The following is a 19097-nucleotide window of genomic DNA, read 5'->3' on the forward strand; positions in this document are numbered from 1 at the left end:
TCTGACATAGTTTAAAATTCTCCTCAGGTGGGTTCTTTTTGTAAAGATGCTCATTTGAAAAAAAATTACATTATATGATCATCCCTTTCAACGCTAATGCAAACTTTTAATATGTACATTCCTTAGCTTTGTAGCTCTGTTTGCATGTTTGAATTTGATCATTCCCTTTTCTCTCTTTCTGAGGTTTCTCAGTTACTGGCAATTTAAATCTTGTCTCTTTGCAATCTAAAATTGGTTGATTCAGAGCTTTTTAGATCTAGATGATATAAAAAAGTAATTAGTCCAAATCATTACCTAAAACGTGAGGGGGTTAAGCTAGATTTTAACATGAAATTGGATTCAAGTAATTAATACACAAATTCAAAAAATCCTGCCTGCAATTCCTGGCTCTTAAGTGTGATTTATGCAGTATATTAGTACTGTCATCCAAAATTTCAATCACTCTTTCTCCAGCTGGATATCATGTGTTAAATTTCTGGCTATGTAGTCATCAAAGGCTGGGTGCACTGTGCATCCAGCACATCAATGCCTTTCGGGATGAGCTGCCTTGTTTCACTGAAGAGTCTCCCTTAGATGACCTGTGAGTGGTGCTGAGTGATGCTAAGAGAATAGCATTAAGCTATCCTTAGTACCTAACAGACAAAGGCAGAAATAAATATTTTCTAAGATTTTTCCAGCCTATTCCCTCACAATTTTTAACATTTTTTGCTGAATATTTGCAGCTGATATACACAAGGAAAAAAGCTGTCAAGCATCCTTTGACTTCTCTCAGACTGCAAGCTGAAATTCATTGCTGACAAGTATTGTTTGGATGCAATAACGTGCCTTCCATTTCTGCAGCTGTAATGTGACTAATATGACTTAAATCACCCAAAGTAGTTCTTTCCCATTGGCTTATTAAATCATTCAATTCAAAGTTCTAGAGTATTATTGCTTATTTGACTGTTGGTCACATTTTTTGAAAGATGTTTTTTAGAGATTCCTGCTCAGCACACTGATGACAGTTTTGATAATACTTCAAACATACTTTGCAACTTTTTGTTTATGGACTAATAATACATTTTGTGCCTGAGCCAAGGGGTTTTCTTGTGATGAATATTTGCAAAATATTTGCTTGTGTTTAGGAAAATCTTTGGCTGCACATCAGCTGGTTTCAAGTACATTATATCCCCTTCTAATACTTCTGAGTAGGCGGTCTTTTAGGATTCTTGTCCTAGGAGCATTCTAAAAAGTGACATGATTAGAAGATTGTCTGAGTCTCTGATCATCTGATTGACATTCTGAAGAACCAATGGACTGCTTTGTTTTATTATTGTAATTATTTTCTTTTCTACGCATAGGTTTACGTGAGAGTTATAACCATTCTTTCGAATTCTCATCCAGTTAGAAAACAAACATATAATGATTTTCTACCTTTTAGTTTATGCACAATAAAGACAGATGTCTTGTACTACTGGAAAGCTAGTGAGGAAGCCACAGCTCTTGTACATCACTATGGAAATACATTCAAAGAAATATTGGTACAGTCTTTTCTATCTTGATATGTTACTTCCAGTAACATTACTGCAATGGCTGTGTAGACACTTGAATAGCAGACATATGCAAAGTGCAGTGCAGCCTAAACAGACTGTGTTACAGAAATGATTGATTTTCTTCAAATGTTCTAGAGATGCTTCCAGGAGTATATTGGGGCATACAAAGCTTAATTTCTAAAGCAAGAAACAGATTTCTAAGTGCACACTTCTTTTATAACAAAAAGCAGAAGAATTATGAATGAAGTATTTCTTTGATGATAACATATGCTACTATCAAACAGGAGTAAAGGACACAGTTTTAAGAAGTTGACATATTAGTAAAGGGTATATTAAAAAAACCTGACACCCCTTTCCTTAAACCTTATGCAAGTTTTAGATATATTTTAGATTGCTTAGACATTTCAGGTAATGAATTGTGTATTTTAAGCATGAATCCTTGAGAGAATATCTTGTTAACATATCAGTAGGTGTATTAATAGGCAAAACCATATAAGACATCAATGTAGCATTATTCAACAATTTCAGCTTGAGTGCTTCAATCTCAAAAATCTCCAAGATCAATCCGAATAGTGCTAGCTAGGTGTCAAGAGAACTGAGGAACTGTTAATATTTGAGCTAGTAATGCAACGTCTGCCCATAAAATTAACTTAGTAAAATTCAGTAGCCACTAATACAGTTGCTCTGTCATTGAATCAACTGTTTTGGCAACCCATCACAAAATAGTTTGTTTCACAGAGGCGCTGCCCATTTCTCATTCAAGTTACAGTAGTGCCAGTGTAGATTATTCAAGTATAGTAACTCAAGATAACTTCACTATGGTGAAAACAAGAAGAAATAAATGTGATAATTTTGGTAATCATAGGAAAATTGGGGGGTTTACTGGCAAGTACCACTGCTCATTATGTGTGCTCCTATGTATCAAGTGAAATAGCTAAAAATAAAAAGCAATGTACAAAATACGTGTTTGCCATTAATAGACTATAAATCTAGATGTTTGAAAGACATGGAAAAAATCTAGAGCCAGATATGCAAATAAAGACTCAGATATTGTAATTCTTGAGTGCTTGCTAGCATAAACTGAAAATGAGGCAAAGAATACCATGCTCTCAGCTTTAGAATGTGAGCCAGAGCATTAAAAACATTAAAACGCACAGAGGCTGCCACTTTGCCAATAACAAGGAAGGCAGCGGTATCCAAAACTAATAGCATGAGCCTTCAGTTAGGGCTAGAGAGCAAATAGAAAGGCCTGTGACTGGGAGTAAACACAGTCCTGATATAAATGGAGATGTCCAGATGTGCAGCCACCAACATATTATACAATTTGGGAACACATATGCTGCACTGGCTGGTGAAAACAAGGATGCTACCCCTTAACCTCTATAGTTAAGTCTAGCATTTGGCACTAAGAAGTCACATTTTTTGTGGATGAAACACATAATACACGCTATCCAGTAAGTTACACGTAAGTTAGAGGGAGAAAAGCAGCCAGATGAAGATAGTCTAAAAAATAATAGGACATATGGGATTCAGATGCAAACTGGTGGGCAGCAGGATGTCCGTGTGAGTCACCAGGACCTGAAGGGTGCCCTAGCAGTAGCAGGATCAAGCCCTCAATCTATAATAGATATGCATAAGAGAAAAATCATTATTGATGCTTGGAGAATTTTTAAGCTGAGTTTACTGTTGTTAACCAGGTGACAACGAGCTGTGCTACTGAGTGTTGTTGGAAGCTGTCATTTTCAGCTGTCATTCTTGCTAACAGAATGCCACATAGCACGATGCAAAATATTGCACATATTTCACCCACTAAGATTACACCTGCTAGCGAGATAAGCCTACATAGTTAATTTTACTGTTCACGCAGTGACCAAATGGAAATCAGAATTCTGTGCAGTTTCTAATATTTGTGGGTTTGGTTTTATTTGTTTATGTTTTGTATAAAACTCATTCAGTCTGTGTATCATCAACAGATTTCTAAGTAAAAAGCAACCCACAAAACCCATGCACATCTAGCTAAAATGGTTTCCTTCGATTCTTTGGACATTTTTATTACAATCTGGTATACCCCTAACGTTTTCACAATTTGCAATTAAAATAAAATATTTTCCAGTTTCTAGCTAGCAATAGCTAAATCTACCTCAGCTTAATCCAGGGGTAAAATTAAAACATATAAATTGTCATTTCTCTTGTCCTCAGCAAGTAATTTCAGCTTGACAATGGACAATTTGTTGGTCTACAGATAGAAAGAATCCAGATCTATAATTTAATAATATAAACGTGAGTTAAGACAGATTCCAAAGCCACTTGAATATGACTTCGATTATATTTCACTAGGTCAATAAATATTTGCTTCTCTGACTAATAATCCCAGTATCACCTGTAGAACTGACATCTGTAGAACTGACATCTATGTACTTGTAAATATCTTCTACATTGGGAACTCATTTATAGAGAAATAAATAACTCATATGTGCAGTTTTGAAGTTTTTGAATTTTTAATTTTCTTATGCCTTGCATTTTGTCTGATCATGACAATATTCAGCATCCTATTTTAAGGGTTTTAATTTTTGTTCTGTCAATGGAGACTCTACAAAGATTTCTTACAATGCATCAGATCAATTAGCTCATTAATTCTTAGGGGAAAAAATGTTTAATACCGAGCCACTCAGCTTAAATTGTTTCTGTATCTTTTGTAACAATCATATTCTAAATACAGTAACTCCCCGAAGTTTTTACATTAATTTTCTTTGAAAAAACTGGTGACAGTTGGAGGAATTATCAGATACTGAAATGTGGGCATACTTTTGCCTTGAAAGATGTTACATGTGTATTTTTTTCTAGAGAATGATGGCAAACCCTCTCTCTTCTTTCAGGAGGGATAAAAATAACTGCCATCATCACGAACACAAATCATATAAAGCACGTACTAATTCTAATTTCACACAGTCTCTTTGAGAAAATTAGGAAGAGTTGGAGAGCAAAACCCAAAGAGTTGATAAACCTACAGTATGAGAAACAATGCATTAGCCTACATGTAGCTAGGCACTATTGTTAGACTCATTAGTATTGAAGGTTTGCACGTTTATAGCCAATTTTGTATCTCTGATAAGAGACAGTGGAAGCAGAGATTCATATTTTACCAAATTTTTTTTTCTTTCAAACCTAAAAGAATGCCAGTTTATCATCTTAATTATCTTTAACAGTGACATTATCGTAAAAATATCTCCACATTCTATATTCTAGTATCACAGATTTTACCTGAGACTACACTCTGGTGTTATATTTTCTAGTAACAGCATATTTCACCTTGATTTACAACAAATGACCACATAAAATTAAGTGCTCATTCACTGGATAATGCTACATCCTTAATTGCATCCAATACTGCACAACAGATGTTCTATTAGTAAATAGTCCCACTTGGCCAGACAAACTTAAAGGAATTCAAAATGTGAGCTGCTGTGAGCAACATAACCTAGAGTATAGTTCCAGTAAGATACATCTTGAGATAGCTCATCCATGTTTAACACCTTGCTAATAGTGATCCTTACTAGTAATCAGTTTTCTTCTTTCATAAATATTTTCCAATATTTGAACTGTTAGAATTGTATTTGTTACAAGGCCCTAATAGCTGCAAAGACTTACTGCTGAGTACCAAGTAGTACAGAATATTCTCATTGATTTAGGTTCTGTCACAGACTTCTTGAATGACCTTGGACAAGTCACTCACATCAGATATTTAGGTACTTAAAGACTCTCAAAAGAACATAATGTCCTTAGATTGGAATGGGGTTAGGCAGAGAACTGCCTACCTGTATATTTAGGTCATCCTAAATAGTCCTTTAAAAATCTGTGTGTTCTTTTTCCTCCATTCTCATTTGTAAAATCAGGACTAAATATATCTTCAGTTTCCCAGTCTGTGTCCAGCTGTCTGTTTATGTTGTAACATTGTGGAGGTTCCATACCTGACGCTAGAGTAGCATTTAACGGTGGGGACTTACATAGTTAGGGTTTTGAATACCTTTTGCTGCTTCTACAGAGACAACGTCAGGCCCACAGCTCTTATGATTTGTTGTTTCTGAATGGTTAACAAATGATTTGCAGTCCCCATGGCAAGCAATGAGAGTTGAGAGCTTGCTTTGTTCTAATTTATGTTAATATTGTGAAATATTTTGCAGAAATATGGCAAAAAGAGAGCTCTTAAGCTTAATCAGAAAAGACATACTTAAAAACTGTACTTGCATGAAAAACTGCTAGTCCAAAGGACATAAATGTAATATTACATTTATCCAAATGGAATAGGCAAAAAAACCCTCAAATAAGCAATGAATAAATTTGTTTCTAAAATGTCTTTTTAGCCTGAGGAGTCCAGTAAGATGCTGTGACTGGAAAAAGTATGCAGCTGAGCTCATCTCCTGCAAAACTCACCAAGATTTCCTGCTGATGGTATTGTAAAACACAGCTTATTTTTCACTTGAACATTGAAGCTTGTTTAAAAGTAAACAAAGCTCAGTGATTTATGAACTTACCCAGTATAACACATCAGTCCACCCTTCCATGGTTATACACTGGAACACAGTCAACATTGCAAATGCAAAATTATCGAAGTTGGTTATGCCTCCATTTGGTCCAACCCATCCACCCTTACATTCAGTGCCATTCATGACACACTGACGTCCATTCCCTGAGAACGCACAAGGTGCTGGATCTTCTTCAACTAGTATATCTGAAAATTGCACAGAAAAATCAGAACTTTCAGTTCTCGAATTTTTGTGAGTTAACTCTTTGCATGAAGAAATATCATCCCTGTTGGAAGGTAAATCCAGATATCAACCTGAGAAATGCTGAGAAAGGCAACCTGTGGGAGCTTCAGAGCTTTTAGTGTCTCTCGTACCTGGGCCTTACAGCCTTAAAATAGGCTAATCAAAACTGACTGTATAAAAGAGCTCGAGTAATTAAGCAGTGGAAAGAAGCATGTAATGATACAACATATCTTTTTAGAATGATCCTGTGCTTTTTTTTTTTTCTCTTCATTGCTGTTTCTTCACTTCATGCCACTTCATATTAATGTATGGACCACCAAGGAAACAGGTCTGGACTAATTCCTACAGAGAGTTTACTTCATTACTTAGCTGATAGAAATGTACCCATAGCCATCAGACACTCCCCCCATGATGTTTCACTCCTTTGAAATTCTCCCATAACAAACACTTTTATTTCACCATTTCACCTGGATGGAGGAACACTGTTTTCTTTCATTACTCATTTTAGAACTGCACTTCTTACCACACTGCCAAAATCTTGAAGGAGAGACACTGCCAGATTGTGAACTCAGGAAAGTATATCCTCCCTGGAATAGGACTACCTAGCTCTTCAGTGATCAGAGATTAGAAAGAACTATTGAGTTGTCCCTTGCGGAGAGTCACCCTTACTATTTTCACTACTGACATTTCAGTTACACATTTCAGAAATGAAAGCCTATTCAGAGCATGTTCTAGTGTCTAACTAGTTTGCATTGTTGTTGTTGTTTTTTAAATTTAATGCACTCTTCCTAAAATTATGAACCACAGTGAAAACTGGAGTTGCAACACTTTTAGTGCTTTGGCCTCCATTCTATTCCAAACTGAAATCCCCCAGACTTGAAAGAAAACAGAACGAATGCCTTATTTTAGTCAAATTTCATGACTTACCTGAATCAATAAGAAAGCAAGATTTGTGCATTTTTCCAATAAAAAGTTCCAATCCTATAATAGCATAGATTATGATTACAAATAATACCAAAAGGGCAATATGGAGGAGGGGGACCATGGCTTTTATAATGGAGTTCAGGACAACTTGTAAACCTAAAAGAAAAAAAGAGGATACAAGATATGAACCAGACTTCTACGTCTTGCCTTACCAAATTTTCTATAATTAAACATTATTAGAAATTAATGATACAAGCATGCAGAATGAATCAGTTTAAAAAAAAAATTTCTACTGCCCAGAGCCACAAAATGTTTCTGTAATATAAAATACTTCATAAGAATCTAAAACTTCGTGTCAAAGTCTAATTATTTCCTCTGTTAATAAAGGTTATGCCGTAGAAGTCAATGCTTGAAATGTGTCATAAGAATTTATGGTTTTTTAGAAAGAAAGGGCATGTAGTCGGTGTGTGGCTGTAGGTCATTTTATATGACCTTTAAAAAGTTCTGTGCTACAACCACAACTTTGTGGCAAGTCCTGAGAAAAATGTACTCTCAGCCAATTGTAGAACTGTATTTTTGGTCTGGAGAGATAGATATAGTTACCGGGGAAAATGCATTTTTACTCTGAACAAACTTACTTTTTCATCATTTATCCCTCACATCACTTTCAAAACTACTTCATTTTTCTTTTCTTTTCTCCTTAATTAAATATTTAGCCAAATTTTGGTCTTACCAAAAAGAAGTAAATCCCAGACTAATGGAGCTGCCACAGTACCAATGAGAACAAAATATGGCTCATTTTTATTTTAATACACTTCCTTTCTGACATTTCATAAGACTGCTTTTTTCTTCACTGAAGTTCTTTTGCTAAATACATACCACCACGATCATTTCCATGTAACAGACTATGATATAATAAACACAGCATTAGGATTCTTCTTTCAAATGTCTTGGAAAGAGCTGAATTGTAAGCCGTGAACCTCTTATTCAGCCCAAATAGCTTTAGTAATTAATAATGTATTAAAAGAAAACAGGAAAGATTATCAGAAAATTCAATTGCTTTCTTTAAATAATATTGTTCTAATTTTTAAGTTTCCTAATTTATCTGTTAGCTCTACTGAGATAAACAGAAGGCATTCATGTGCATTGGAGGGGGCAGGAAATATGAAATGTGTAATGTGCTTTGGCATACACTTACCAACATATAAACTGTTTTAGGACCACCTACACTTTCAGATCTGCAGGGTTTTGGAACAAAAAAATCTGATTTTTTTTTTTTTCTGGTGTATTTGCATTTTAACATCTAATTTACTTTTACATAAAGCTTCTAAAAAGGAAGTGTATTCCCCTGTCTGCTTATTGAGCTGTTTAAGAAGATCATACACTGAATAAATTCGCAATCCTTTGTTCAACTTGAGATAGGGTATCACTCATCTCGAAACTCACTTTATATACATAACCAGATAACAAAAAAATCAACTTTATATTATCTCATTTCTGTTAGCGTGTGGAACAAGAAAGTTAAATAATCAGATCAGTTACAGTATTCATTCCAATGGAATTAAATAGAAAAGAGCTTACTGGGCACTCCTGATACAAGTCGGAGAGGTCGCAATACACGAAAGGCTCTTAGGGCTTTGACATCAAAGCCACCAGGTTTGCCACCTGAGTGGCCGCCACCTTCTGTTTCTTTGGTTAATTGTTCCAATATTACACTAAATAATCTAGAAAATGAGATGAAGGGTAAGGTCATCACCATCCATTTACCATGCAATCAAAGGTATTAGGAAATTACTTGAACTGCAGATAATTCTGAAAAGCTGTTCAGCTGTCAAAATGAGAAGTATATTTACACATTAAATCATGACAGGAAGAGTTATGAAGTGGAAGAGTTTCTGATCCCTCCAGAGAGATGATCACACAGTGTCCAATAAATTAGCATTCTGCTTATATACACAATCTACTATTTTTAAATAAATGAAGCTACTTTGCCACTTCTTTGTTCAAATGTTTTAGCTGTAAGGTTTGAAGAATTAGTCTTCTCTTTAGAACATGAAATAGATAATCACAAAAAACCATCTGTTTTAATTTTGGTGGAATATATGAACTTCAAGTGACACAGCAGTTCAATATTCTAAATACAGTCAGCAAAAACTGAATATATGAACATTAATTAGAGTCCAACATTTAATAACACCAAAAAGATTTGTCTCTTACACATAATATCTTCAAGGATAAAAATATTCCCAGATGACTCATTTATTATATTGTACTTCTTCAGTGCAGAAATGAGCTAGTCATTCATTAGAACAGTTTGGAAGACAAGAGTTTTATTTTTTTTTCCCCACTTCTAGCAGCAATTCAAAGGGGAGACCTTATTGCTCTCTACAACTACCTGAAAGGAGGTTGTAGTGAGGTGGGGGTCGGTCTCTTCTCCCTAGTAACGAGTGATAGGATGAGAGGAAACGGCCTCAAGCTGCACCAGGGGAGGTTTAGGTTGGATATTAGGAAAAACTTCTTCACCGAAAGGGTGGTCAAGCATTGGAACAGGCTGCCCAGGGAAGTGGTTGAGTCTCCATCCCCGGAGGTATTTAAAGAATGGATAGATGTGGTGCTCAAGGACATGGTATAGATGGACTTGGCAGTGGTTAACGGTTGGACTCGATGATCTTAAGGGTCTTTTCCAACTTTGACGATTCTATGATTCTATGATGCAAGTGGTTGAAGTGCGAAGTAATCTTAGGTTTATTTTAGTGGACCTGCAGTTCAGATGCATGGTTTTCTAAACTGTGGCTAGACCATGCAAACCATATTATTCTTTGCACAGAGTCTGTAGTTCAGTAGTTGCAAAACTGAACTTCTCCTGAAAGGATTATCAAGTCAATAGTTTTGCAATACTGAAAAATGTTTCATGCTTGTAAAGGACTCCTGAAATGTGCAGATTTTTGGTTTTGTCAAGAAAAGTTTTCACAACTCTGGCTCACAACTCTGTCATGCTGGATAGTTGCTAGAAACCAGGTAATATTTAATAGGTTGCCCAAACTAGAATATTGAAGACTTTCTTCTCTTCCCCCAGTAAGAAATTGATCTGTGTCAGTCAATACCCATCCCTATTCTGCTTCATTCTCCTCCAGAGTGAAACCCAGCCACGAAGACTACAGATCTTAGAATGAACACCAGCAACCTACATACTGCTATAACCACAGATACCCAGACATTTAATATTTCAGGTCCTGATTCAGCCCTATAATTTAATAGAAGCATAATTATAAGAAAATGAGCCATCTCAATCATTTCAGAGTGACTATTCATGCTCTAAAGGCAGACATGATTAAACACACTTCTGAATCAAGTCATGAATTAAGAGAAGCTGTTTTCACCTGTCAGTCCATACATCATTCAGAAAATTAAAAGGCTACAGGTTTAGGAAGGTGCTATGAAAGCTTTCTCTACCAGGACCTTATTCTTTCACAGAAATCAATGGAAATTATGTGGCATAGCATGCAGGCAAGTAGTAGACTGCTCTGAAAGTAATTCATACTCTCACTGGTTTCAGAGAGAAGTGAGAAAGACCGGAGAAAACATTACATTCACAGCTATGTCTACAGCTCTGTCATTTTATGCCTATCCTATAAAGCCATTTAGGTATAAAACCATTGATCTCCTTTATTAATATTTTTAAAATTGACTTTTATTTTCCTGTACAGTTTACCAAGGTTTAAATGTCAAATTTGATGTTGTGGAAAAAAGTCTCTATACTTGCTCCCCTTTTGCTAGTAGAGATTTCTTTTGGTATAATTAAGATTTATGCATTTGGACTGCTACAGTTTCTGCTGAGAAAGCACATGAAGCAAATTTCATCTAATACATCCAATATAGGACATCATGGCAGCTCTTTCAAAGCTATTAAAATACCTAATGAAATGTCACAATGAATCTAGTCAAATAAAATCAGGTCCAGAAGTGATTCCACATCCACCTTGGCTTATATATGAAAATCAATTTTTCACTGGGCTTTTAAGTAGTAATTAAATAAATGGACTCATGCTTGTTTACTTGCTAATGTGGATTGTATTCTTCTTAAAAGAAGAAACAAAAATATTGCTCACAGAGTGCAAGAATAAAAATATTGCTTACAGTTTTGTCAGTGCCTGACATGTTATGAAGGGTCCACCTTGTCTTCCTGGTAGACTGATGACAACCTACACAACAGTTCATATTCCAAAACTTTTGGTTTTGAGCTAGCATTTAAATATTAGTGTGATATTTTACGTATTTGATAAGATGTAGTCCTTTTTACTTTGTATTTTCCTTGGATTCAATGTGAGCATTTGACCTAACTAGATTTAGTCTCCAATAATGAGCATTTTATGAGTTAATGGAAAATTTTTTAGTTATCATGTATTTAGGACACAGCCAAAGATAGAGGTCATGTTAATTAGACTGCTCCAGGGTTACTGTAACTCCATGGTCACTTGACAAGAGGGAAGAGGTCTATTCAAGTGACTGCCTGGCAAGAGAACAGAGCTCTTATGTGTGATAGTCTCCACACCTGCCCACCAAGCTTCCCCTTCAGGCACAGAGGCCAATCTGTCGAGAATGACCTGACCTGATGAAGGTTCTATTTATACACAAATTTTAGTCCTGAACCAAAACCGCCTCAATGCCAAGCAACTGGCCCAAATACAATCTTCTCAGTAACATTTACTATCTCAGAATCAAATAGTTATAAATTCGGTATTCGTACATTCATAATACTTGCCCAAATTTAATAATGCTTTACCACAAATTCCTTTACTTTATGTCTTTTTCTTTTCCCTTTATGTAATGACGTAAGTTAAGAGCAGCACACACTCTAATTTCTGGGCCTTTTCAATTACAGGCAACCCTTGATATAGTTTGAACTTAAAAATGAAATTAGAATTGCACACTGCATGCCAAGGTCTTCTTTGTAAGCCAGCCACAACATACAAAGTTATACGTGGGTAATGTTCTCCATGTGCTATATCAATAAATGTTTTCAGTAAACAAAATTTACAGTACAGGAAATTCCTTTTTTTTCAATACAATCTCCTCCACGTTTAGAGAATTGAGGAATATATGCCTCAAGATTAATTCCCTAGATAGCTGAAGGTAGGATCTTCTAATGAACTAGCACAACCATTGACACAAAGTTGCTGACAAAAAAGCCAGATGCATTATTTATCATAAGCAGGTGTATAATGTAAATGTGGGATGTTCCACTCTCCACTCTTCTGTAACCTGCATAAGGCCCAAGCAGTCCCTCCTCTGAGGAGCAGAGCAAACCAGCAAGGTGCACAGGGTAAAAAAAAAGGCATTTTTAGCATATATTCTCCCCCACGCAAGCCAAAATCATATATATCTGGGGCCTGATGTGCAGCACCCCAAAGGAAAGCACTTAAGTGTTCAATTTTCCTCTGATTTTAGGCAGGTCAAGGAATCCATCGGTGAACTCTGTCTCCCCTGACCACTCTCCTCCACTTTGAAACACGTGGGTTCTCCCAGAGGTCTTTGTAGAATAGATGAACCCCACACAACTGCAGTATAGGGATAAATGAATAAATGACACAACAATTTATGGACCTAAATACATCAACCTTTATCACATGGAAAGACATCCAGAGTTCACCTTGGAAAAAATAAGATGGAAAAGATTCTGCAAGACAACAACCACAGAACATTTTTGGCAGAACTCAGAATTCCCTGGGAACTTTTACTATAAAGCTGATTGTGCAACATAGCCTGCAGCCACAGATAGCGTTGAAAACTTTTAGGACTTTGTTTTGAATTTTTCACTTACATCAGTTCATTCTTTTACTCCAAAGGAATAGAAATCAAGCACAGGCTGTTACTCACAGCCGAACAGACCTATATCTACCTCATTGTAAAGAAGATTTTAAATCTTTGTATAATGAAGGATAAGTTACTTACCCTACTACTACTATTACAAAATCCAATAAATTCCATCCATTTCTAACATACGCATTGGGGTGTAATAATAATCCATATGCTATAATCTTCAAAAATGTTTCAACTGTAAAAATTATCAGGAAGGCATATTCTACTTTTTCCTGTAAAAGACAAAAAAGTACAATGAAAGACAATGTAATTTAACAGCTTTTACTAGTCAGAATTTGCAGTAAGTGGATAAGTTGTATTGATCAGGACTAGGGAGATACAATACTTCATGGCAGGTTACTTTACAGGTTTTAATTGCATAGCACTTAATGATAGCTCTACTGACAAGGTTATAATTACATAATTGCATGAAATTTTCCTGTTTTCATATTCTGTGAGAGAAAAAGGCTCTATTTCTGCAAACATGGAAGTATACTGTACCTTTGCTTAAGCAAATAGTCCCATCCAGGTCAAGAGGATTCTTCTCATTCATTAAAACCAGAAAATGTCGTAGAACAGGGCCCTGGAAATATCCTTAAAAGGTATGCAGTGGTATACTTGCTTTCACTATTCATTACGTCAGTCTTTATTTAATTAGGACACACAGAGTTCTACCTAATAAGGGAGTTTGAGACAGTTATCCCATACTAAGGAGATTCAAAACGTTATAAGCTATTAAAGAGGCTCTTCATTTAATTTTACACTGTCTTGTAACTTTTTCATCTTGATGTGGAAGTTTACATTGACTTATTCTTCCTTCCACATCACCAGAATTTCTTTAAATCACCCTAATATGCCTGAAGAAATTTTAAGTTAATATATCACCACCTTGTATCATTGAAGCTCCAACTTCAGTTTGTTTCAATGCTTTTTTTGAACATTATTAGTTTCTTCATTTTACCAAAATTCTTACTTTAAACAGAGTTATACATTGAATCTCTTTTCCTAGCTAATTGCATATTTTTTGTGACTTCTTCTTTCTATAGTAATAGCATATTTGATTTGGATAAATTGTAGAAGTCACTGCTATCAAAACAGATCAGTTAACACATTTGTTCTTTTTACCTTCAGAAATCATCATTTCATCACTTTGTATAATACTTTGTTTAGTTATCTGTTGCTATGCAAATATTAGAGCCAAGAATAAAAGACACAAAGAGAATGTTTCATTTTTTTAAACTTGTTCAAGAACACATGACATTGCTCACCTATCACAAACAGCATTAATTATATGGACTATAACTGCTCAGTAAGGACTACAATCTTCTACTATCATATACTCAAATATAGCACAGACATTACACCAAAACTATGTATTTGCTCTTTCTTACACAGCTTGGCACTTTCACATACAACCAAATAAAAAACAAGCCGTGACCATTTGCAATTTAAACAAAGATCTTCATATTCTCATGTGCAAAGTCTTTAATTTGTGAGGCTAGACTTCTTTTCCCCGTGAAAAGGCCATTTAGGGTTGGTTATGTATATGTTGGTTATGTATACAATGTGATATATCCATGTATAAATCTGACACTGGTGACTTAATAAATGTAGAGGCTTATCAATAAACTACATACTCCTCTCCAGGTCTTCATCTCCAACCAGCAGCACCCTGGGATCACTATGAGAGTTAAGGCTTTCTCCTAGTGCAAAGCAAGGATTCCTGGATCTCATTCTCTGCTCAGCTCAGTCCCACACTCCTGCCTTTTTCCTCTGCTTTGAGTACAGTTCATAAACACTGTGGGGCTTCACCCAAGGCAGCTTCTCCTCAGCTGCATTATATTTTGCATGAGATCTCCTGGCACAGTGAAACTGATGGACATCCTCCTTCTCCTCACTCCCTTCTCCAGATTTCTTTCCTAATAGTCATTTCAAAATTGTCCACTTAATTTATCACCAGTAAACTGGAACAATTACTGGATAACAAGAGTGAAGTGGCCTCACAGAAGAAATGTGAGTGGTTTGTGCACCAAAAGCCATCAGATTTATTTGGCTAGAGGGCACCACAGAGGTTACAATAACATGAATTATCAGCATTCCTGAGAAACATACTGCAAAAACGCTTACATTCAAGCAAATCCTACCATGTACACATTTTGCAATAACAGCTATTTCTGTCTCTCTACATATAACAGTCTGCAGCTTGGATATAGAAAGATAAATAATGTAAGACAACATAAGGAAGAAAAAAATATTATGGTTGGCATTTGCTATGGGCAAAATATATATCAAAATCATAGTAGTAAAAGAAAAGGTGAGACAAAAGAGATGGAAAGTTTCATATATGCAAAAGTTCAACAGCTTCTTTACATAAAGGGAACATAGGACACAGGACTGGATGGGACCTTCTGGGCCAAGGTGACCTCTTGCGTCATCATGTCCAGTGTCCTGTTATTACAGCAAACATGTAATTTGATTCCACCCATCAACCTACCAGATTCCAGCCTAAAAAGCACCTCTGGCCTTCACCGCTTCCCTTTAAAGAATGTTGTAATGCTCTTCTGCTATTTGGCTTAGGCACCAGTCCTAGTCCCAGTATAACCTGCTTAATGGTCATACACTCTTGCAGTTCATTTTAATGTGACAGTTCAAATCTAACAACTCTACCCTATCACTTCGCATCCATCTTTCAAAATAATATTGGTCTTCTTCCTGTTTATTTTATTTCCCTTTTATGGAAGCAGGACCATTTCTTATTTCCTAAACAGTATTGCAAACATTCTATTCAAACAATATGGGATGGAAGACAAGCTCATTTTTAAAACCCAATGGTGGGCTTAAGGTCAGTGTGTGTCACTTAGCAGATGGACCGTAAGAAACCTTGACAGCTAGATCAACAGAAGCCACATGAACCTCAGCAAGGAAACATGTAAAGTTCTGCACCTCGGGTTAAATAATCCCACATCAATATGGGCTGAGAAAGGACCTGAAAGTCACGGTGGGCACCAAGTTAAATATGTGCTCACTGTAGATCCGATAAATTCCATATTGGGCTATATTAGGAACAGCATGGTGAGCAGATAGAGGGAAATTATTATCCATCTCTACTCAGTGCTGTGAGGCTGCAACACTACTACAGTTTCGGGTCTCTTAGTTCAAAAAGAGTGTTGAGAAAGTGCAGACTCCAGCGAAGGAAAGATCTCTCCATCAAAGAGGAGGCTAAGTGAACATCTAACAGTAGACTACAACTCTACAACTACTTGAAGGGGGGTTAAAAAGACTACTGAAGCCAAATGCTAAGTGGCAGCACATGGTAAAATAAGGGGAAACAGCCACAAGCTGCAGGTTTGGAGGTTTGCAGGATGTTAAGAAAAACTTCTTTATCAGAAGGGTAGTGCAGAACGGGAACGTGCAGCTTCAAAGCAGGAAGTTTTGAAGATGCAGCAAGGCAAAGATACAGCTGACCTGATCTACTGCTGGTGACAGTCCTGCTAGGAGCAGAAGGACGAGGTAACCTCCAGAGGTCTCTCCCAGTTAACAGTTCTGTAATTTCTATTATTCTGATATGACTCTGATAATTCTTACATGATCACAGGGAAAAGTACAGATAGATTCAGGGCATGTATAACTACCTACACCCACTACACATTCAACATGTAAAAGCCCCTGCATTCTACTTGATGTTTAATACTGGGAAAGTTTTCCTTCCTCTCTGTGGAAGAATGGAAGTGTTTCCTTCAATCCTTGTTCCCTGTTGTAAAGCATATATATGTCTGGTTCCAGAATTTGCCCCTAGAAACATATATTCATAATGGATACAACATAGAATCAGGGATGATGTTATTAACAGAGCCAACGGCACAAGGGAAAGATGTTTTGTAACAACAGCCACTGGGCAATCCAAGAGCCACGACTGCTTGAAAACCTTGAGAAAAGGACCACAGATATTTCTATACATCTACAATCAAAGAGGCCTATTATTTTCCAGGGTTTCATTTTTCTTCCCTTCCTCCTTTCCTTCCTTTCTTTTTCTTTCATGCTTTCGCACACTCACTCATTTTTCTTACATCACAACTTGTGTCTTCCACAGAGGCCAGACGAATGATTTGGCCGAGTAGTTAACAATATTCAAAGTACAGGCTGTGCTTTCTTTACAGACTGTTTTTTTTTAATAAGTAGGCAGATGTTCTAACACCAACTGCAAAGTTAACCTGCTCACCCTCAGGAAGGTACTGGCAGTCCCTTCTCACACTTCCGTAACTTCTTGCCAGTCACTATGGACATCAATTTTTGCTTCTGCAACTGAGATACATCTGTAGGCCATGCATCACCTAGCACGTCCAGAGCTTAAGCAACCATTACTCAAGAGTAAATAAAGTTTAATCTATCATACCATTTTCAGTATTACTGAAGAGTTGCAGAGGTAGGGTTGCTATGTAAAAATAAATCTAAAGCAGTAAGAGATCATTTTAAAATACAGACTGAAGACTGCAGTTCTAATTGTTTAAAGCACACATTTATCTGCTTTCTTTTGTCTATAGTAGAGAAAACTTTCCCCGCACATCTTATTTTGTTCAAATTAGTTGAGATCTATAACTGAATACTTTATTTCATTAAACATGGAAGTAGGAACACTAAGAAATAAGGCAACCAAACAAAAAATATGGAAATACAGAAGACTGAGTGCCTGAAAAACAAAATCTGTATTAAAAGAAACTGAGAAGACAATTTTGGTTCTAAGAAATTGCACAGATTGAATTAGAAATTGTACGTAATTTCTAGTATCTATTATTGCATTTAGTTCTATATTGCATCACAAAAGTAGCAGAGAAAAAAACCTGACAGCTGTAAATCTAAAGAAGGTATGAAGCACAAAAATATGTCTGTGTTACTAAGGATCTAATTCTATGGCTGTATACATCCATAGTAGTTTGTTCACTGATTTGATACCACGCAGAGCTAGGTCATCTCTCTTTACAGGGGGCTGATTCCTGCAAGGCTGTCTAACACTTCTGTTAATGTTGCTCAAAATCTTCAAGTGCCAGCAGTCCTTTTCTGAATATATGATGAAACAACAGGACTGATAAGATACATTGCCCTTCTGATAGAGACTAATGAGCTCCACTTTGATATTGATCATGGAGTACAAAACAAAGGCCACCCTTATTCACTGAGTTTCAGTGAAGTCATTAGAACTTCATTTTCTCAGCAAAAAAATGCATTTGCTTTCTTAAGTAAATCAGCTTAGCAGAAACCCTGTTGCTCAGGAAGAAATTTTTTTTTCCCACCCTAGCCAGATGGTGTACATTAGTCATCATTTATTATCTTCATATTTTCAAAATCTCTGAAAGAAATCTGCAAAGCTACTGTTACATGTTGTAATGTGATGTACCAAAACCCTGCATTTAACTTAAAATGTCTCACAAGATAATTGTTTCAAAATAAAAAGTCATTAATTTGCAAAACCTTAATCTATTATGCTATGTAATTAAGTCTTCTCACATTAATTTCTGCTCGCTGGGCATTAGAGATTGGAATTATTTCTTAACTGGGAAAATACATATAATAACAGAGTAACAACATACATCAGATAAAGTGGCACACATGCTTAGCAGATGAAGTGACTCAATTTAAGCAAAATAACCAAACTGATCAACTTTCTGCAGTTTAGACATACACAAAACCAGATACTTTTTCATTCTATATTTGGGGATGAATAATCAATCATGTGCTATTAAATAAGATGTGTGACTGATGCCTTGACAACATACAAAGCCATTTATCTTTTTGACAAACAGCCATTCTTTCAAATTCTGCCACTGGGAAAACACAGCATTTGTAAGACAGAAAAGTAACCGAGTAATTTAATTTTTCACTTCATATACCTGTATTCCCCTGAAAATCATTTGTGTGCTGCACCACAGTAATACCAAAAAAAAAGAAAAGTAAACTTATTTATTGCCACAAGTGGAAAATATTACAGTATTGTAATATACAGTATGAATGTAAATATAGA

General features: G+C 36.0%; 1 protein-coding gene across 1 annotated transcript in view; it reads right to left on the bottom strand.

The window, feature by feature from the left end:
- Positions 1 to 19097, bottom strand: part of CACNA1D (calcium voltage-gated channel subunit alpha1 D) — a gene marked incomplete at both ends in the record, with an annotated part of 209759 nt that overhangs the window by 119905 nt on the left and 70757 nt on the right. The window contains 4 exons of the mRNA XM_082321325.1: positions 6065 to 6261; positions 7226 to 7378; positions 8804 to 8946; positions 13175 to 13314. Of these exons, the coding sequence (XP_082177451.1) occupies positions 6065 to 6261; positions 7226 to 7378; positions 8804 to 8946; positions 13175 to 13314 (633 nt within the window). The remainder of the gene's footprint in view (positions 1 to 6064; positions 6262 to 7225; positions 7379 to 8803; positions 8947 to 13174; positions 13315 to 19097) is intronic.

The sequence above is a fragment of the Platalea leucorodia genome (genome assembly GCF_965183815.1).
Source record: "Platalea leucorodia genome assembly, chromosome: 9".
Lineage (NCBI taxonomy): Eukaryota > Metazoa > Chordata > Aves > Pelecaniformes > Threskiornithidae > Platalea > Platalea leucorodia.